Genomic DNA, 19,951 nt, shown 5'->3' on the forward strand with positions numbered 1-19,951 from the left:
GTGGGTGAGCACCTCTGCATGCACCCCACACCTGGGACCCGCTGTGCTGGCCAGGGGGAGTCCAGCAACCCCTCCCGGGCCTCCGGGGCAACGTCTCGGCGTGTGCTGGCTCTTCTCCTGCCCTAAATATAGATGTTTGACACCTCCAGGTGCGGAGCCGGGGACCACCCCCCACCGCGCCGCTCCGCTCCTCGGCGGACTGCAGCACAGCCCGCTCCGGCTGCACTGCTTCGTTTCACGTTGACACCCTACTCTCTTTTCCTGAATGAAACCAAGGAATGGGATTACAGGTGGAAGCAGCAACCGGAGCTGGTTTTGGGGTGTCGGTGGATTACGTGTGGTGTTCGCTGCCTTTGCAGGGTCGTGGGAGCTGTTCAAGCAGAGCAGAGTGGGCTTTAGCTGCCCAGCAGGGTTGGGAAACGGTGCTGTGTGTGCAGTGAGTGAGTTTGCTGTGTTCACCCTGAAACTTCTCTGATGCCTTCTCTCCTGGCTGCCCTGTTTCCCCTCCTGAGGCTGCCCAGGTATTATAGAAGGGCTCCTCTGTGTTCCTCCTGCCTGTTGCCCCGTCCCTTCCTCTCCAGGGCTGTGGTGCCCAGGAACTGGGATGCGCTCTGGCCTTTTTGCTCACTGATGCTGCCACAGCGACCCCACCATCCTGCATCCGAGGGCACGAGAACTCGTTGGCTGAGCAGCTGCTGTCACTGGCTTTCTGGTTTCCACGGGGTCACACTTTGTCTCCTTCCTGTACCCGTTTTGGCAGCCTGAACCCAGGCTGGGAGACCATGGTCCAAAGGCTTCCTTGGCTGATGGTGCAAAGGGGACCAAAGACCTTCTCTAGCCCTGTTACTGCTGGGCAGACCGTCCCCATCCCGAGGGCTGGATGAGGACAGGACGTTGCTCTGGGACAGCGCTTTGCTGGGGAAAGGTGAGAGTGCCGGTGGAGTCTGGCAGCCCTGGGAAGCAAGGGGTCTCCCCTTGCACCAGCATGGCAGCGCCGGGCACAGCGGGAGCGCTTCTACCCGCTGCAGGCTGTCTGCTCGCGGCTACACCCGCCTGGCCAGGCCGCTGTGCAGGCTGCCTCCTCGGGACCCTCTGCACTGCTCAAGTCCCTGGCTTCCTGCAGGAAGAGTTACCCTGAGCATCGCTTGCTCCAACAGCGAGTTTGCACAGCCAGAGGGAACCCCGGCAGAACCCCGCTCCTGCGCTCAGCACGCTGCAGGAGCCGATCTGCGACACAGCCTGCGACCAGAGCCCGAGCACGGAGCAGGAGCCGCAGGAGCCGTTGCCGTCTGTTCAGGGGAAAATTTTTCTGCCCTCCCACTTGCTCTGCTGAAATTCACCAACCATAGCATTTACGGCTGCCTCCGCTCCAGCACCGCTCCAACCAGCCATATTGGGCTGTGGAAATAAAGCAGCTCTAATGTTATATGTCACCTGCAAATAACCCGGGCGTTCGAAAAAAGCAAACCACCACCACCAAAATCCACACCTACACCAGGTTCTCTCCATACACAAAAAAGTCCTTCAAAATGAGCCTGGAAGCTTGGCTCCCGCCGCCCACCTTGCTCCTCACTGGCCTCAGCTTGCTCCTCTCGCTGGGTAAGTGTCGACCTGACCCCTTGCATGCACACAGGGGAGAGCCCCCTCTCTGGCCAGGAGCCCCCTCCCCACATCCCAGCCCTGAGAAGCCCCTCCTGTCCCGGGGATGCAGCGAGCCAGCAAGGGATGCTGTGCTGCAGTGATGGGGATGGAGGTGGTCTGATGTGCACCGTGCTGAAATCCGCCACCCGGGTGACCTGCTTCTGGGCAGGATGGGGGGTATCCTGCAATTGCATCTTCCCCTAAAAAGCAGCAAAAAAAGCTGTGCATCCTGCTTGCTGGAGGTTCTGTGGAGGCGCAGGGCTGTTTGCATGCCAGGCAGGGCTGCAGTGGGGAGAGGGGCAGTTCTGGCTTTGCTTGGCTGGGGAGGCAGTGGCTGGTGGGCTGCGGGTGGCTTGTCACCGTCCTTCGGCTGCTGGGGTGGCGGGCTCTGGGCTGACAGTGCTGCATGGGGTGGGGGGGACTTGTGGTCTCTGCGTTTCTGCCCTGCCGTGGAGCCAGCAGCGTGTGTCAGCAGGTTTGGGTCTACATTGATTGGAAACAGGAACGTATCACCTCTTTGACGAGCTGTTCGCGCTGTCCTGGAGCTCTGGGTGGGCTGCCTTTGCTGCAGGAGAGCCTGGGGAATGGAGGATGAAAAGCGCAGCAAGGTCTGCTTTAGGGGCTCCGTGTAATCTTACCTCCCGAGCCCCGGGTGCAGGGTGTAGCGTGACAGAGCATTTGGGACAGCGCGCAGCACTAAAGGACGCAGCCTGGACAGTCGGTCTCAGGGATTTCAGTGGTTTCTTTCCCCACCTCTGTTGTCCCCAGTGCAATGGCAGAGTTAGGACCTGCACGCACAGGCACTCCCAAGGCTCACGGCAGCTGCCCGGCTGCTGGCACGAGGCATCTCCAGGGGTTTGGCCACACCTGGGGGCCACCCCTCTGCCCCCAGGGAGCCGGCTGGAGAACGCGGCTGGTTCCCTGTGCCTCCAAACGGCCGTCTCTGCGACTTGGAAAAGCCTCTTTTCCCCAGCTGCAGAGCCTGGCCCCTTTCCTGCCCTGCTTGCAGATGGAGCGGATTAGCCAGTGGAGCAGCCTTGACATGCAGCCAGCTTGGCCACAGGGCTGGACTCAGGAGCACCTCAGGAAGAAGGTTTGAGAGCAAAGAGCAGCCAAAGGGGAGAGGTGAGGTGATGGGAGATGCCCCTGCTGCCAGTGTCCCTGTCCTTGCCCTGTGGGTGCCACCGCCCACCCTTACAGCCTCCTTCCAGGGCTCCTCATCCCTGGGCTCCTTGGGGCTCAGCCTCACACTTTGCAGCGAGCTGCTGCGCCGGAGCCTGTCTCTGCATGCACATCCTCCCCTCTGCAGGCTGGGGAGAACATGCTGGATGCAGGCGCTGGGTCTCAGCTTCTGCTGGGGCAGCCAGCTGACCGAGGGAGCTGCAGGAAAGGAATGGAGTGGGAGAGGGAGCAGGCACAGGCACCTCGTCCCTGCCCACGCCGCGGGTGAGCCATCCTGCCCTGCGACCTGTACTGGGTAATGCCCCATTTCTCTGCCACAGCAAGGCCAGGGTGCAGGGACCAGCCTTGTCCCCTCAGGAGTGACTGAGATCTTCACCCGGTCATTCCCGGCTAGAGAATCCTTGCGTGAACACACCTGGGAGGGAGAGATCTGCATTCCCCTGCAGCCCCGGGGCTGGCCCTGGCAGATCCCAGCCCTCACCACTGTGCTGCGTCCTGCTGGGAGTGAAATCTGATGAGCGCAGCCATAAATTTCTCCACGGATGTGGCGCTGAGCCCTGCGTGCTGATGCCGCATCCAGCCCTTTGCATCGTGTTTTCGATTCTGCAGCAGGAAGGCCTCGTTTCAGCGGCACAGAGCAGGGGTTGCCTGGAGCCAGCAGAATTTAGCACTGGGCACCATTGGGGCAGAGAGGGATGATCAGGTTTGCAGAGCAGGGCCGAGGGACGGTGCCAGGGCTGGGGCAGCTCCTTGTCCCCTGGTCCTGGCTGCCCACAGCGTGGTGTGTGCGGATGAGCCTGGAAGGCAATCCCAGCAGCAGGGTGAGCTCTGCGCAGGGCGGGATGGGGAGGTGGCTCAGCCAGCAGGACGGCTGCCCGTGCCCACTTTCTAACCCACCTGTTCTCATTCTCTGTGCCTGCGCAGCGCCCACGGGGTTGGGCATGGAGGTCATGGCCCCCCCCACCATCAACGCCTTGAACGGCTCCTCCGTGAAGCTCTCCTGCACCTTCAACTCCTGCTACAAGGTGGAGAACAAGCAGTTCTCTCTCAACTGGACGTACCAGGAGTGCTGGAACTGCTCTGAGGAGCTGGTGAGTCCTGTTGGGGATCTGCGAGAGGTCCTGGGACCAGCTGGAGGCGGTCGCTGCATTCCCTGGGGTCCAGAACCTTCTCCTTACGTTTGCTGCTGCTCTCGAGTCCTCCTCCGCCACAGGGAAAGCCAGCAACTGCCTGTGTAAAGAACCAGCGGTCAGGGGAGCTGCAGCACAGGCAGGCGTGACTGGGAGAGGGGCCATGAGGAGACCCCGTCCCTGGCCTCCGTGGTGGCCAGAGCTGAGCAGGGACCGTGCTGGTTGTGGAGCTGGCTCAGGGTGACCGTGCAGTGTGGGGTGCACCCATGGCAGTGCGTGCTGAGCGGGGATGCCTGGCTGGGGAGGGGGTGTGCGTGGGGTGCCAAACGCTGTCTCACCTCCTCTCCCATGCGGGCTTCCCAGTTCCTGCAGTTCCGGACGAAGATCATGAACAAGCAGCTGGACCGCTTTGGGAACCGGGTGGAGTTCACCGGGAACCCCACCAAGTACGATGTGTCCTTCACCCTCAAAAACGTGCAGCTGGAGGACGAGGGCACCTACAATTGCTATGTCCTCAACCCCCCGGACCGACAGCGGGGCCACGCTAGCATCAACCTGAAGGTGCTCACCCAAGGTCAGTGGCAGAGCTGTCCCCTCTGCCGGCAGGCACCCATGGGTGCCGCCCCGCGCCCTGCCTTCCCTCTGCTTCACTGCCACAGGGTTTGCTCCCCGGCGCTGGGAGCAAGCCCTGCCTGTTCCCTGTTGCTCCCACTGGCTGCCCCGGCTGGGGGCCACCTGCCCTGAGCCCCTGCCCTGTCTCCCCAGAGCCCCCGAAGCACGACTCGACAGTGGCTCTCATCGTGGGCACCTCCGTGGGCGGCTTCTTGGCTTTGGTGATCCTGGTGCTGGTGGTGGTGAAATGTGTGCGCCGGAAAAAGCAGCAGAGACTTAACACAGACGACCAGAAGACGGAGGAGGAAGGGAAGACAGATGGTGAAGGCAACCCGGACGAGGGCACCAAGTAACGCCCCCCTGCCCGCCCCCCCCTCCTCACCCCCTGTACAGTGTGACCCCCTTGATGTGCTTCCCAGAGCAAGGATTTCTGTCTCCCCAGAGCATCCCTCCTTCCATCTAAATACCCCCAGCCCAGAGCAGGGTGCAGACAGAAGGTCCCCAGAGCCCGGCTGCAGCGGGCAGGGCTGGGGAGGGTGGCTGAAGGGCGGTGAGGCTGAGCTGGGACAGCTTGTCCCCTGCTCCCCTGGGACACACTCTGTGTGCCAGAGCACTGCGTGGGGCCATGGAGAGGTGTTGGGGACAGGGTGGCATGAGAGAGAGGGGGGACAAGCACGGTCCCCACGCAGGGAGGTGCTGGAGCTGGGGGTGCAGGAGGGGCAGAGGAGGGCTGGGCAGCCCCCTACCCAACCTCTGCACCCTGTCCTGCCAGAAAAAGAGAGCAGGGGCCAGCGGCCGCCTGCCCCCAGGACCAGCTATCACCTCAAGGTGCTCCTGCTGTGCCTGGGGCACGGGTGCTGGCGTACCCGTCCCCAGGGGATCCCCGATTGCTGCCACCTCCTCCTTGCAAGTCCTGTGTGCCAATGCCGAGGGTGCTGCAACAAGAGGTTTGTGCTCCTCAGGGACTGTCCCAGCCTGCTCAGAAGTGATGACTGGATACTGACCATTAGCCCATGTGCTGTCTCTCAGCTTTGCTGGTTTTTGGAGCCTGATGGCTTGTGGTGTGTAATGGATGTATCTTTCTGCCTCTTGGGCTATTTTTGGGCCTGAGCATCTCAGCCAAAAGTGCTGGGCTGACTTTTTTGTGCTTGTTTCTTTCTTGGGGTGGGTAATTCTAATGGAAAATGTTCTGCTGATGTGCCAAACCGAGGTGGCGGGGAGCAGCAGGGGGCAGCTACTAGGGAGGAAAAGGAGTTTTGGGGCATTTGCGGGGAAGGACTGGGCACAACCGCAGGCTCTGAGGCAGGACAGCTGTGTAACTGCCGAACAACCCTGTGATGCTGAAACTGCCTCCTCCAGCCTCCCTGCAGAGCCCTGCACAACCCGTAACTGCCACGGCACAGCACTGCCAGCCAGCCCGGTGCCGGCTGCCACCTCCTCAGCCCGCTCCGTGCTCCAGAGAATCAGAGAATAGCTTGGGCTGGAAGGGACCGCCCAAGCTCATCCAGTGCCACCCTGCCACGAGCAGGGACATCGTCACCAGCTCAGGTTGCTCAGACCCTGTCCAGCCTGGCCTGGGATGTCTCCAGGGATGGTTCATCCATCCACCACCTCTCTGGCCAGCCTGGGCCATAGATGATAGATGACGTCCAGCGTCTGCCGCGTTCCAGCGTGGGCAGCACCCCGGCAGTGCCGCGGGTGGTGCCGTCAGGCCCTGGGGATGAAGGGACAGCCGTGCGCTCCCTGCTCTCCCCCATCGCTTTCTGCCCCGTCCCCACGCCGCTCGCCCTCGCTGGGCCCCGCACCGCTGCCCTTCCCCTCCGCAGCAGGAATGCGCCGTGTCTCGCCGCGTGGCTTCCCCGCTCCCAGGGGCTTTGCTGCCCGGGGAGGGCTGGGCTGAGCCTGCCTGTCCGCTCACCCCCTCCCCGGCTGGCTTTCCCAGCACAGTGCCGGTGGGTGCCAGCCACGGGGCTGGTTCCCCGAGCCGCTCCTGCTCGAAGCTGGGCTGTGAGCGGCTCCATGTGGGACTGTGCTGGCAACTTCTGTGGCCAAAGGCCTGTGACTGTTGCACATGAGCAGTCTTGCATCTGCCTTTCATTTCTTTCATGCACTATCCTTGGATTGCAACTTGCCAATGCATCTGTATGTACATAGCTGTACACAGCAGAGAGAGTCTCTACAAAAATATATATATATATACACACAGGAGGCGCTGTTATCAGTTATGACTATAGTTTTGGGTTTGCGCCTTCTGATGGGTTTGTTTTGCCAAACACTCTCCTGAGTGTAGGATGTTTTTATTGCTCTTTGTACAGTTAAACGAACAAAAGAACAACAAAACGCAAACTTTGCACTCGGTGCTTTTGTGCTGCTGCCTGCTGGAGGGGCAACACAGGGTCCCTCGTCTCTACCCTGCCTGTGCATCTGTGCAGGGGGCTGAGTAAGCTGCTGCGTGCCCGGAGCTTGGTCCCGGGAGCTGCCGCAGAGCCGGGTGCCGGCAGAGCTGGGGCTGGGACAGTGGCTGGTGCTGCCCGAGCCTTCACGCACTGAGGTTTTGGGGTGCTCTGTGTGCACCGCGGGGTCCAGCGCTGCCACAGGGAGCTGTGCCCTGCTGAGTTCCGCACCTCTGCTCTGCAGCGAGCCGGGGATGGCGGCTGCGGGGGCACGGCAGGTGAGGCTCGGTGAGCTCCAGCGGAGCCGGGGCGCGCGCCGGGTGATGGACACCCGTAACCGGGCTGCTGTCCGACCGAGCAATCCAGCAGCGCCGCCCGGACGTGCCAGAGCGGCGCCGCACAACTGGGACACGGTTAATAGGCACATCCATCAATTTACCCACTGTGCAGACGCGAGGGTGAGGGGAGCGCTGACAGCCGCCTCCAGCCGTGCCTCTCCCAGCTGCCCTTCACCCGCGGCCGCCAAATGCCTGCGCATCCCGAGTCCGCACACAGGCAAGGTCTGGCCAGCACGCTACGGAGCCTCCGTCTTTCCTGGGCTCGTGCTGCCTGCCCTGTCTGCCCCGCTCCCCAGCGACCCCACCTCAGGCCTCCTGCTGCTCCAGCAGCCGGGTGACAGCAGCAGCACCGGCAGTCTCGGCTTCTCCACACTCCACCTGTGCCCTGCACACCTTGCCGTGCTCCTGCGGGGTCAACTCCTCTGCAGAGAACCCCCACCTCTCCCTCCCGGGAGGAAGGGCACCAAAATCACCCCCAATGCCCTCTGCTGACACAGCGCTGGGCTGGTGCTGGGGGCCGCAGCCCCGCCAGGCTGCAAAGGGCCCATGGCAGGGAACGGGTGGCTGTTGCAGGACGGAGCAGCTCTCTGGGGGAGGGCGTGTGGGTGTCTGCCCTCCTGGCTTCCGAGGGAGTCAGCCCGACGGAGGGGAGAACACGGACACAGCCAGAGGGGGCAGTGGCCCCACAGGTTGGCAGTTCGGAGATGCCTCTGGCAAGAAACTCGTGAGGAAGGGAGGCACCGTGGGATCACAGAGGAGAGCCCTGCGGGACATGGCAAGGGTGAGTTCTCATTAGCACATGGGACCGAAGGCAATCGCAAGCCTCCCAGTGCCAGGGCTTCTCCAGAACCAGGGACAGTCCAGAAACCACCTACATTTTTCCATTACAGACCACAAAAATTTCCTGGGACCAGGTGGGATTAGAGGTGTTGAAGAGCAAGAGAGCAGGTCAGGAGATGCTGGGGGCCCTTCCCTGTGCTGTGCAGAGCCACGGGGATCACTGCGGTGACCCAGCGGGAGCGCAGAGCTGCTGTCCCTGCGATGCTGCCTGGCTGCCCTGCTCCTGGGGCTGGGACGTAATGAGGGGGGACCAGGAAACGAGGGGGGACCAGGAAACGAGGACTGCGAAGGGCAGCGCTGGAGAGCGGGAGCTGGGGCTGGGGAGGGTCTGGGGGGGTGGGCTCAGGCTGTGCTGGGGCAGAAAGAAACTTTCTCCTGGGACACAGGACGGTTGTCTCAACGTTTCTTGCAGATGCCTCTGCAGTGGCTGCTGGGGGATGCTGCTCCTGTTTCCCTGCTTGCATTAAAGGGTCTGTGAAAGGGGATGAGGAACCTGTCCTTGCCAGGGGCAGCCAGATTTGCTGGTGGGCGCAGAGAGGCAGCGGGCAGGACGGCTCTGCGCAGGGAGACGGAGGTAAGGAGAGGGGACAGCATTGCTTGGAGGGAGAGCTGCAGGGAGGCAAGGGAGGGCTGGGAATGACAAAGGCAGCCAAGCACTCACCCGCAGTCTCTGTGTCCGCGACCTCTCGCTCAGCTCCCAGCCCGGCACGCCTGGCCCAGCCGGGACGGTCCTGTGGGGTGTCGGATCACCGCGAGTCCCTCCTGCCGCTGCCAGCTCCCGGGCGGCTGGGCCACCTTGTCTTCAAAGGTCACAGCCAGAGGACCTTGCAGTAAATATAAGGTGCTGATGGGAAGCTCTGTTGCAGCGTTGCCACCTCCTCCATCGGCAGGAGGGCTCTGGTCCAGGAGCTCAGCATCCCCTGGCTCCGGGAGGCTTGGGAGGGGGTTGGGGCTCTCCTCCCATTCTGGGTCTGCCCCTGGCAGGGTGCTCCAGGGCAGCGGGGCCAGCACAGCGCCTGCTGCATTGAGCCAGGAGGCTGCAGCCCAACTGCTCTGCTCAGCCCTACCCTGCTCCATACCCACGTGGAGGGAAGCAGGAGCCCTCCTCGGAGAGCAGCCTGGCATTTTAACCCTCCCAGCTCCGTTAGTGCGAGGTGAGGGGGAGCGAGGGGTACACAGTGGCCTGGCAGCTGCTGTGATCCCGCTGGCAGGTGGCGAGCCAGCTCGCAGGACCCTCGAGCCCTTCTTCCTGTCCCCCTGGGAGGTGACAGTGTCTGAGCAGAGGGTGCTCACCTTCCCTGAAACCAGACACAGCAGCCTTGTGCTGCACTCAGCAAAACAAGTTTCCGCTGAGCCACAGTATCCCCATGTCCCATGCCGGACATGTGAGCGCCGTGCCAAAATTCCAGAGCCAGCTGCTGTGAGTGCCCTTCCTTGCTGTGGCTCCCGAGGCCGGGCTGGGGGACAGCAGAGCCTTTCCCAGGTGATGGCAGCGGCAGGTGTCTCACCGGATCACTCAGCTGAGGAGACGAGCCAGAGCTGCCAAGTGTGACGGCTCCATCAGGCTCCGGCGACAGGCAGCATCCCGCTCCCGCAGGGCACGGCCGGGGCCGGGTGGGCAGTGGGGTGGGCAGTGGGGTGGGCAGCACGGCCCCTGCCTCTGCGGAGATGCTCAGCGTGGAGGCAGAGGCTGCAGGGACATAGCAACACAGAGGCAGCTGGGTACCTGCCTGTCCAGCACACCCTGTGTGTGCCAGTGGTCACAGGAGCCCTTTTGTATTTCCAGGCCAAGTCTCCCAGGTGCGTAGTGCTGCTCCTCCCAGCCCCCAAAAGGATTTAAGGCCACTCTGGGGGAATTCACAACGGCAGTTTGGCCAAACCCATCTCTACTTTACCCACCTTTTTTGGAAGTAAACTTGTCAGACACTTGAGCATCCCAGGGAGGAGTCCTCCACACTTAATAACCTTTCCCTGCATCGGGGTACGGGTGCCACCCCGTCACAATTAGCAAGGCTCCAGCAGACGCAGCGCTCCCGCTCCCGTTTCAGCACACCGCTTGCCTGGTCGCCAGCTCCTGCAGCTCTGCTCGCCAAGCCACGTCCGCCACCTAGCCGTACCCATCCTCCAGCCCTGCTCATCGCCTCGCTGTATCCCCCACAGCCGCCCGCCGAGACACCTTCTGCTGCATCAGCAGTACTCCCCACGCCGCTCCCACAGCGCCGGCTGCCAGCGCGGCCCAGCCTGTTCTGCCTGTACTTTTCCTGCCTCTGTTGCCAGCTCTGCAGCCCTAACTCCTCAACCCACAGGCACTGCTGGCATCCTTTCAGGGTGCCCTGGGATGCCCTTGTGCCCTGCAAAGCCTCCTGATTTCCGTCTTCCTTCCTGCTTCATGCTCCTGGCCAGGTGGGAAGGGGAGTGAGCTGCCAAGGGGGCTGCGGTGGGGCAGAGGAGTCTGTCAAGGTGCCCTGGAGCTGACCGGCTGTGGCGGCCCGGACACGCAGCATCACTGTGGGTGAGCTGTTCTCACACGTGAGAAGCAGCAATCCTGCTCAGGGGAGCCTCGCTCTAGTGCTGTACCCAGCAAGGAGGCACAGCTTACTGCCTTACCCGCTCCCCAGGGTGAGCTGTGCCGGGGCTCGTGTCTTGTGCCAGCAAGGAGTACAGCCCAGAGAAGCGGTCGATGCTGTTCCTGTACCCTGAGCACAGCAGCACCTCCAGCCCCTTCCCGCCATGCCTGTACTCGGGATGCGTCACCTCCAGCAAATTGCTGTTCTGCACAAGGGTCTCGTTTTCTAATGGACCCGGGCACAAACATAAAACCTCTGTCTTTGTGCACCACATCCTCTGAGGCCTCCATTAGGAGGGCCCCTACCACCACCTTTTTGGATGTGGTCTGTGAAGGTTTGGTCTAATGGATGTGACGGTGAGGAAAAGGTTGTGGAGACGTGAACTTATGTGCAGCCAATTATCCTGGAACAAGCTCATTGTGAGAAAAATAAGTTTTGAAGGTGTTCCCTTTGGCGCCGGGCAGATGCCCCCTGCAGCCTTGCGCATCAGTGTTGGGCTGTGTCCCCGTGTGCAGCTCCAGAGCTGCCTGCTGTCTGCCTTGGGGCCGCACAGGGACAGCGGGCAGGGGGATTGCCGGTGTCACCCTGCTCAGGTGCACCAAACGACCCCTGAGCCCCCGCCTCGGGCAGTTTCCTTGTCCTCCCAGCTGCAGCAGGGGAAGCCAACGGCTCAGTGGTGCTTTGCCCCTTTGCCAAGCTGGTGCCAGGGCTGCACCAGCCCAGCGTTCCCAGGCCATCCGTACAGGGAGCTTCTCCCTGAGCCCCCGCTGCGGTTCACCCCAGAACCGAGCAGAGGCACCAGCCGAGGCGCCGAACGTAGCGCGGGGGCAGAAAACGGGGCAGCTCCCGGGGGCGGGGGGTGCGAGGGCAAGAGCCCCAGAGCGGGGCGGAACAAGCCGGGGTGTGCCCGGACCGAGCCCCCCGCGGGTGGGCGGGGGGGCGCGGAGGAGGGCGCAGCGCGGCCCCGCCCGGCGCGGCCCCGCCCGGCGCCGCTCGCTCTCGGCGGGGGCGGCCAGAGCCGGGCGCTGCGGGCAGGAGGGAGCGGGCGGCATGGACCGCGCCGCCCCGCTCCGCACCATGGCCCCGCGCTCGCCCGCCGCCGCGCCGCGCCTGCTTGCAGCGCTCCTGGGTAAGGGGCGCGGGGGCCACGGGGGATGCGGGGACCTCCTGCCGTCCCTCCCACCGGCCGGCCCCGGGAGCCGAGCGGGCACGGCCGGCGACCCGGCTCTCCGGCGGGGATCCTGCCCCGGGATGCGCCCTGAGGACCCGCGGGCAGCTCCGGCAGCCCGATGGGGGTTGGCACCGCGGGCTGCCCGCGGCTTCCAGCCGCCCCCTCGTCTTCCCGAAGCGGGGTGCCCCTCGCTATGTCGCCCTCCCTCGCTCTCGCCTGCTTCGCATCTGGCCCGCCTGCACCGCAAGGAATCGGACGCTGCTGCTCAGATGGATTTCCCGTCCACAGGCGCTAATGCAATGATCTCTGCTCTGCAGACGGAGAGTTCGAAGCACTGAGGATAAGGGACTTGTCCAAGGTGACTTCGCAGCCGCGTCCGAGAGCGGACTCTGAAGTCCTGGCTCCAGCCCCCTGCCCTGCCTGCATCAGTCGCTAACATCGCCAGAGCTTTCTTCTGTGAGCACTGCGGCTGCATCCCGCTTTGCCCTGCTCCGCTCTGCTGCTCTGCGAGCGGGGACCGCTGCTACCTTCCTGCTAACATGAACTGGGGAAATAGCCGTAGGGAAGCAATGCACTGCTTCAGCGCAGCCACCAGCACGCCTGCCGACAGGTCATTCTTTTTACAGTTCATTTTGTAAAACAACCATTTGCATGCGCTTCTCCCTGGCATGGGGATGAACCCATACTGCAGGGCCAACGCGTGCAGCGTGACGCCCAGACCTGTGTCCAGGGATGCCCGAGGTGTCCCAGCTGCAGGGTGGAGGAAGGAGTTTGCAGCATCCCCTCCCCACTGCAGCCCCTGGGGCTCCTTCCAAGCCACCTGCATCAGCCCTCACGCACCAGCTGCACTTCTGCTTGTGTAGGTCATCCTTGAGTTGATGGGCACAGGGAGCCTGAAACACAGGGCTGCCTTTGCAGCATTTGCTGCTGGGAAACTACCTTGAGAGGTGTTTTAGAGGGCACTGTTCTTCAGTTTGTTTTAAGTGAGCTGGAGACACGAAAAGACATGTAAGTACCTGATTCCTGGCAGGATGTATTTGGGTGCTGGTCCCTGGTTGAAAGTGCCTTGTCAGATGCAGTGCAAGCTGCTTTCAGCCTGGAGCTGGCAGTGGGTGGTAGGAGAGGCTCAGAGATGCTGGAGACCAGGGAACTTGGGGGTCTGGCGTCCAAGGGCGTGGAGGTGGGAACCTTGTCCCACAGGTCACTTGAGTGGGCTGGGAGCCCGGAGGGGGATGTGGGAAGGGCAGAGCTGCTGGGCAGGTCCCTCTGTGTCTGTGTGTTTTGGGGATGCTCTCCAGGGAGTGGCAGTGGGCTCCTGGCTACACCAGGGAGCACAGCACAGCGTCTTCCATCGGTGCCTGCAGGAAGGCTGAGGACTGGGCGTCCTGTCCCTGAGCACATTTTACATGGGCTCAGGCAGGCCTGGGAGCTCTTCCCTTCTAACCTCAGCGGCGAGGATCCTGGCCAGCACGCCAGGCACGGCTTGCTGTCTGTGCCAGGAGGTCGCCTTGATTTTTATGGGCATTGAAAGTTTTGATGGAGCAGCTTTCTCACAGGTGGTGGGGGCATCCCAGGGCTTTTCAGGTGAACCCTGTCTGCCATGTCCATTAGGGTAGCAGTTCCCAGACCAGGTTCCAGACGGGCTGCAGGGAAAGCACGGGGCTGGCAGCAGCCTGTGGGGGTGAAGCCTTGCTCTGGGCCCTGGGCTGGGTTGGGGGGGCTATTGCTGCTGGGGCTGGGTCCTGGGTCGCACAGCCAGCACATCTCTCAGTGGCTCTGGGACCCCTCAGCAGGGGAGCTTGTCCCAGGGGATCTGCAGGAGCAGAGCTTGGACTCTGGTGGTGCGAAGTGCAGCAGCTTTGGGCATACAGAAAAGTAATGGTGGCAGCTGGTGTGGCAGGTTCAGTCAGTGATCTCACAGCCTCCCAAAGTGTTTTCCTCTGTGCTTTATTTAGTGGTAACAGATCTCTTCTGTCTTCCTGAGATCACAGCATGATAGGAACAAGATCAGGCTCCATTTACCCCATACATTCAATTCAGATTACATTCATGGCTCTGTAACGCTGGCAGACAGGATTAAAAGTGTTAGAAGCTGCAAGGAATCGTCTTTCCTGTAAGCAGCTGTCCCCTTGCAGCACCCTGCCTGCTCGGGCGTTCCTGCAGAGCCAGGTAGCAGCGTGATTCCCCAGGGATTCCACAGCCCCTTCTGTAGCATCCCCAGGGCTGGTCTTTGAGCCTGACAACTGCAGGAGGCTTCCATATGGTGGAAACCACTCCCTGACGTTAGCTGAAGCCTCTCAGGCAAAATGAAAAGTGCTTCTTTGTAAAGTTAAGTAACTCCTTCCCTGCAGTGCTTGCAATGCAGCACTGCAGCAGGGCCCGCAGCCCAGGATGCGGGGCTCTCAGGCTTGGCTTGGGCTGCGGCGTGCCTGAGCAGTTGTTAGCACAGGCACGTGTGGGAGAATAAATCAGCGTCTGAAGCGGCTGCAGAGAGATGCAAATCTGAAGCTGAAGGCAGTGTATCCAATTTATGGTGTCAGTGGAGCTGGGACCAGCTTGTAGCTGTGGGAAGAGCTATGTCCCCTTGTTCTGGTTGTCAGAGTGTCCAGGGAAAGCTTCGTAGGGATGTCTGTGCCTCTTCGGTGGCTGAGGTCTGAGAAGGGGGATTTCAATGCTGGGTTGTGTTGCATCTTGGCCATACCACATCACACAAGCGGGACAGGGCTCCGGTGGCATGGGGATGGCGCTGCGCCCCTGGCCCAGAGCAAAGCGTCCCCATGTCCCCAAAAGGTTTGCATGGGCGCCGCTGGTCCAACGCGGTGCACAGGAGTGCAGCGCTGGTCCCTGGCGTGGGGTGCGGGGCGCTTTCAGGCACGCCCTCGGCTCTCGCAGCCCGGCTGGTACCCGCTCCTCGATGCGTTTCTCCCTGCTAGCGGGGAGCAGAGGAGCGAGAGAGCTGCGTTCTGCAGTTTGAAGGTCATCTGCCCGCTCCAGCGGGAGGAGAAGCGCTCTGCTGCGAGAGCCCTTGGCTGGGGTGGGGGACGCACAGAGTGGCAGGCGGCCAGGACAGCAATGCTAATTAGTGCTGCAACTCCCTGCTTGAAGAACAGAGCTCTGTGCTTCGCTTTGGGCTTTTTTTTCCTCCCTTTAAGATTTAGCTGAAGGCTTTATGGATAACATGCAAATCAGGGCTTTCATTTACATACTTTATTCGTGGTGATATTATGGTCCCCTTTGAGTCGGTGCTGTGTCTGTGGGTGCCAGCCAGCCCCTGCCCTCCTCCAGGAGCAGGTCCCCTGGCTCTGCTGAGCTGTCCTGGGGCTCAGGACAGGCACGTTTGTCCCTGCCGTGCCAAAGGGGACAAGCCCTCCCTGCCCCATCTGCTCTGAGGGTGCACATCCATACCAGCGCCATGTCCTCACTCTCTCCTCCTCTCTCCCTGCCAGGTTTGCACGTCTTCGCCATCGCCTTCGCCTTGGAGGTGACGGTGGGGAAGACCAACACTGTGACGGCTCTGAATAACTCCGATGTCCTGCTGCCCTGCAGCTTCGCCACCTGCACAGGCTTTCAGGACCTGGTCTTCACATGGTATTTCAACTCGACAGAGATGGTGGGTGCCTCTCCAGGCTTTCCCTCAGTCTTTCTGGCAGGTCCTTCGCAGCGGAGACCAGCACTGCAGTTCTGATGGAGTTCTCTTTCTCCTCTTGCAGGATGCCCTCCCTCCAACTGCCTCCAGCCCTGGGGGGACGGGGCTGTGCAAACAGGGTGGCTCAAATACGCTGGCACGTCTGTGCTTTTGGCACAAAGCTGCTCTGGGCTTTCTGCTGCCCACAGGCTCGTTTATTTTCATAAACTGGCTGTGCAGGTGCAGGGCTGCACTTCGTGTGACATATCGTTAATTTTCTCCTCCTGCACTTGCTCTGAAAAACTGAAGGTTTGCTTCCTGCTGGGAATATTCTGCTCTTTGAGTCCATAGCAGGACGGCTGGTTCAGAGCAGATCCGTCCTCACAGGCTGACCGGCTCTGTGCGGCCATAGAGCAAAGGGACGGTCTCTGCCCTGGGCTTCTCCCACCTTCTGTGTGGTTGGTGACATTGCTGCAGGGCAAGTCCGATCGATCAGTTCCTTCCCTGGTGGGCTGTGCGTTGGGTCCCCGCCATGGCTAGTCCTGCTTTAATGGGGGTGCTGGGACATTTGGCCGTGTGTATCTGTGCGTGCAGAGGTGGGAGAACTTGAGACCGCATCCTGCGTTCCTGCCTCTGCAGATTTACCACGGCAAGATAAAGAGCAAAGCCTCGGAGCCCTTGCTCGTGGGACGCAACCCACGCGTGGAGTTTGTTGGCTCGACCACCGGGAAGGAAAACAACATCTCCATCGTCCTGAAGAACGTGGAGTTCAGCGATGCTGGGAAATACACCTGCCACGTCAAGAACCCCAAGGAGAAGAATGCGCAGCACAACGCCACCATCTTCCTTACGGTGGTCCAGAAGAGTAAGGGCTGGCCGGGGGTCCCGTGAGTGGCTCTGGGGTGGTGGAGATGCAAACTGGGGCTGACTCACCTTGGCTCAGGGTTGTGGTGCTGCTGGGGGTGTCCTGGCTTGCTGGAGGTCGTTGGCATCCCTGAAGGGCAAGGCTTGGCCTCATGCCCCTCTGTGCCATGGGGAAGGGGGTCCCTGCTTTTTGGGGGAGATGTGCAGCTGGGAGCTCCAGCTCCCCTCCCGAGGCCCCTCAGCACCTTCTCTCCCGCAGTGGTGGAGACAGACAACACTCTGACGCTCATCATCGTGGGCGTGGTGGGGGGGCTCATCGGCCTCCTCATCCTCTTCATGCTCATCAAGAGGGTTGTCCTGTTCATCATCAAGAAGACCCAGGATGGGAAGTGAGTGCAGATGTCGGTCCTGACACCCTTTGGTGGGTGCTGCCGCGGGGCAGGGCTGCACAGGGTGATGGCGAGAGGGGCCGGGGGGGCCGGGTCTGTCAGCTGGCCGTGTGCTCTCCCGCAGGAAGGAGTGTCTGGTGAGCTCGTCGGGGAACGACAACACCGAGAACGGCTTGGCCGGCTCCAAGGCGGAACAAAAAGCACCACCAAAGGCATGAAGCAGCGGCACCTCGAGCCCCAGCCCGCCCGGCAGCGGGGAGGGTGGGCAGGGGACAAGCCTTTCCCTTTTCCTTTCTTCCCAAACTGCCAACGCTTGAGACATGTTTCTATTACACACGTGCCTGCAACCTGCGCTGCTTCTCAGAAACGACTTCGGCTGCCGTGGGGACTGGGAGCTTCTTGTGGACTCGTACTGGGACGCCGCTGGGACAGAGGGAGCTGCCTGCTCCATTCCGAGCGAAGGCAAGAAGGTGCTGGGCGGGCAAGGAAGGGGCCGGGTGCTGGCTGTACCCTGCTCTGCAGCCAGACGGGTGCTGTGCCACCTGCGCTGCGCTCCGGGGGTGCAGGGTCCTGGTGTGTGGGGAGGGGGTAGAGGCTGCAAGGAGCTGTGGGGGTCTTGTCTGATTTGGTGATGCGGAGCTGGGGCGGGCAGGAGCTGCCTGCCTCACGCAGATTTCTGGAGCAGAGCAAGGATGCACGGAACTCACTGTAGAGATAGAGGCTCCCGCCTTGGCTGCATTGCTCATGGGTCTGGCATGAGAGGGAGGAAGCACAGCTGTCGTGATGGGGCTCAGCTTCAGCTCTCCTGTTAAGCACACTTGAGAGCCAAAGCAGCGAAAGGCCTGTGGCTGTCAGGGCTACCACCTCTTGTCATCAGCGTGCCGTGCTCCCCTGGGCGGGCGGGCCCCGCGGCGCCTCGGTTGCTCCCGTGCAGGGCTGGGGGACCAGCGGCCAGAGCTGACCCTGTGCCAGGGCCACTGCTCCCCTGGGTACCTGCTGCTGCTCTTACTCCTCCTGCCCTCTTTTAAAGCTTGGCACGCAGAGCAGCGATGCTTTCGATGCTGACTCGCCAAGGCTTGACCGTTATGTGGATGGTTTTTATATCAGACACCGGTGGGGAAAAGCAGCTGATTGCGTTTTCCCTTCCAAGGAAAACTGGCACTCCGTCCGCCACTCGGGTGGGAGCGCGGTCCAGCCCTGGCGAGGGGAGCAGGGACGGGCTGTGCCGCCCTGCTCCTGGGCCGGCCACCGGCCCGTGGGTGACCTTGGGCAAGTCACTCTGCCGCTCCATGCCTCAGTTTCCCCATCTGTAAAATGGGGCTAATAATACTGCTCTACCTCACACGGGTTGTTGTGAGGCTTCCTTGGCTAACATCTGCAAAGTGCTTCAAGTTTCTCGGTGCCACAGAAAACCAGAGGGTCTTTGCAAAGGGTACCCGCGGTGGGGACTCGGGCACACCAGCCCCCTTCCCAAGGGCTGTAGCAGGACATGAGACATGAAGGGAATGAGCTGATCCTACAACTGAGCTTAACGATGTCCTTTATAATATGATTTGTTCCCCATTTCTCCTTTATCTGCGGGTATGTGTCCTCGCTCGAAATCAGGAATCCAAGCTGAGCCCTGAGTTCCCTGGCTGCAGGGGCTTGCACCCCAACAGAGGTGCCGGATGAAATGTGGGTGAGGGTTTGATGGGCAAGGCAAACAAGGGAAGGTTGGGTGCCACCTTCCCTGGAGACTGCTGTGGGAGAGCTCGGACGCCACCTGCCTGCTCTGGGGCTGGTGGCACAGAGGGCACCTTGCAGGGCTCAGGGGCACCCAGTGGATCAGGACCCTGTGTTTGGAACAGGAGACAAGCGACAGGGACCGGCATCTGGCCCCAGGCAGGGTTCCTTGGCTGCTGGTTAGACGGGCAAGTGGGAGCCAGGTCCCTGGGACCCTGGTCACCCGTCTGGGGATCTGTGGGACCCTCAGGCAAATCACTTGACTGCGCTTCCGTTTCCCCATCTGTGAAACAGGGACGGTAAATCCGAGCTACCTCACAGGAGGTGTGAGGCGCCCCACATCGCTTTGTGAAATGCCCCAGGATGCTGGGGAAAAGGCACTCTGTAAACCAAAGTGCTGCTAACATACCGTTGTCACACATGAGAGCCTGGGCAGGAAGGCGTGAGAGCTCCTGGTTGCCCCAAGAGACCCCCAGCCCATCCTTGGACGAGACCTCCGGTGGGAGAGGACAGAGAGGGGAGGAAGGGAGTTTTTTAAATAACTATTTTTAGCTGTCCTAACCTGTTGGCCTTTTTTAGGCTGTATCTGGACACGGTTCCACTTACCACAGGATATGCAATGCTGTACTATGCATGGATTACTCCTCTGGCTTGATGGAAAGAGTCAACATACCCAGTTTTTGGAATGTAACTCTATATGCATATGTGTGTGGGTGCTGTATGCAGCACAGGGGCCCTGGGGGAGCTTGTGCCAGCACTGGGGTCCCTGCTGTCACGGGGGCCCTGGGGGTCTGCAGAGGCTTTCTGGGGCACGTAGGGATAAACCCCTGGCAGAGGTGCGTGCTGTGACACACACATATGTATATAAGCATATACAATTACATGTAGAACAAACACAGGGTGTGTGTGACATGCTGTGTGATGACTGACAGCACATTTTTGCACTGTAGAGGTTTAGTTAGCTTTGCCCTGAATGAAATAAAGTTTATGTTTACTAGAGAAACTTGCTCTAGTTTGGGTTGCTGTGGGCGGCTGTTTGGCCGTGAAGCGGTGTGGGTGTGCGTGCCGCGTTGCCAGGAGGAGCGGCGGCGTTTCCCTTGTGTGCCGAGCGTGGGCTGCGCCTGTTCTCTGCAGCTGCCTGTCCCGGCTCTGCCTGCGTCCCGCCGCTCCCTCCCGGACACCCCGTGGCCAGGGCTGGGCGCTGCTCCCCGGCACCCACGGGTGTGCATTGCCCCTCCAGCCCAGGGGCTGTGGGTGGCCGGGGCCGGGAATCAGCCCGTTCTGACCAGCTTGTCTGGCTGGGTGGCCGAGGTCCATGCAGCGCTTCCTTCTGTGTGCGCAGGAACAGCTTGTTCACGGGAGCCAGCAGATAGAGCCTGCCTTGTGCTGGGAAAGCCGCTCTGGCACCGCACAGGGTATTGTGAAACATACCCCTGCAAGCAAGAGACAAAAGGCCCTCAGAGGCTGCATGAAAAAA

General features: G+C 61.4%; 2 protein-coding genes across 8 annotated transcripts; both read left to right on the plus strand.

The window, feature by feature from the left end:
• Nucleotides 1–1,370: 1,370 nt before the first annotated feature.
• On the plus strand, nucleotides 1,371–6,773 carry SCN2B (sodium voltage-gated channel beta subunit 2). Of its 5 annotated transcripts, none has more exons than XM_071798774.1 (6): nucleotides 1,477–1,599; nucleotides 2,621–2,766; nucleotides 2,951–3,087; nucleotides 3,748–3,914; nucleotides 4,317–4,527; nucleotides 4,719–6,773. In XM_071798774.1, the coding sequence occupies exons 3-6, from the start codon at nucleotides 2,970–2,972 to the stop codon at nucleotides 4,916–4,918; spliced, it is 696 nt and encodes a 231-aa protein (XP_071654875.1). In that variant the 5' UTR covers nucleotides 1,477–1,599; nucleotides 2,621–2,766; nucleotides 2,951–2,969; the 3' UTR covers nucleotides 4,919–6,773. The 5 variants fall into 5 exon arrangements, with proteins under 5 accessions (XP_065711920.1, XP_071654875.1, XP_071654874.1 ...); XM_071798773.1 differs by having other exon boundaries at nucleotides 1,483–1,599; nucleotides 2,651–2,766; XM_071798775.1 differs by lacking the exon at nucleotides 2,951–3,087 and having other exon boundaries at nucleotides 1,483–1,599.
• A 1,737-nt stretch (nucleotides 6,774–8,510) lies between these two features.
• Nucleotides 8,511–19,463, plus strand: SCN4B (sodium voltage-gated channel beta subunit 4). 3 transcript variants are annotated; one of them, XM_071798790.1, is made up of 6 exons: nucleotides 8,511–8,710; nucleotides 12,192–12,484; nucleotides 15,321–15,484; nucleotides 16,139–16,364; nucleotides 16,623–16,752; nucleotides 16,877–19,463. In XM_071798790.1, the coding sequence occupies exons 3-6, from the start codon at nucleotides 15,482–15,484 to the stop codon at nucleotides 16,968–16,970; spliced, it is 453 nt and encodes a 150-aa protein (XP_071654891.1). In that variant the 5' UTR covers nucleotides 8,511–8,710; nucleotides 12,192–12,484; nucleotides 15,321–15,481; the 3' UTR covers nucleotides 16,971–19,463. The 3 variants fall into 3 exon arrangements, with proteins under 3 accessions (XP_071654891.1, XP_065711771.1, XP_065711769.1); XM_065855699.2 differs by lacking the exons at nucleotides 8,511–8,710; nucleotides 12,192–12,484 and adding an exon at nucleotides 11,709–11,832; XM_065855697.2 differs by lacking the exon at nucleotides 8,511–8,710 and having other exon boundaries at nucleotides 11,874–12,484.
• Nucleotides 19,464–19,951: the final 488 nt, after the last annotated feature.

Source organism: Patagioenas fasciata, chromosome 24, assembly GCF_037038585.1.
Source record: "Patagioenas fasciata isolate bPatFas1 chromosome 24, bPatFas1.hap1, whole genome shotgun sequence".
Lineage (NCBI taxonomy): Eukaryota > Metazoa > Chordata > Aves > Columbiformes > Columbidae > Patagioenas > Patagioenas fasciata.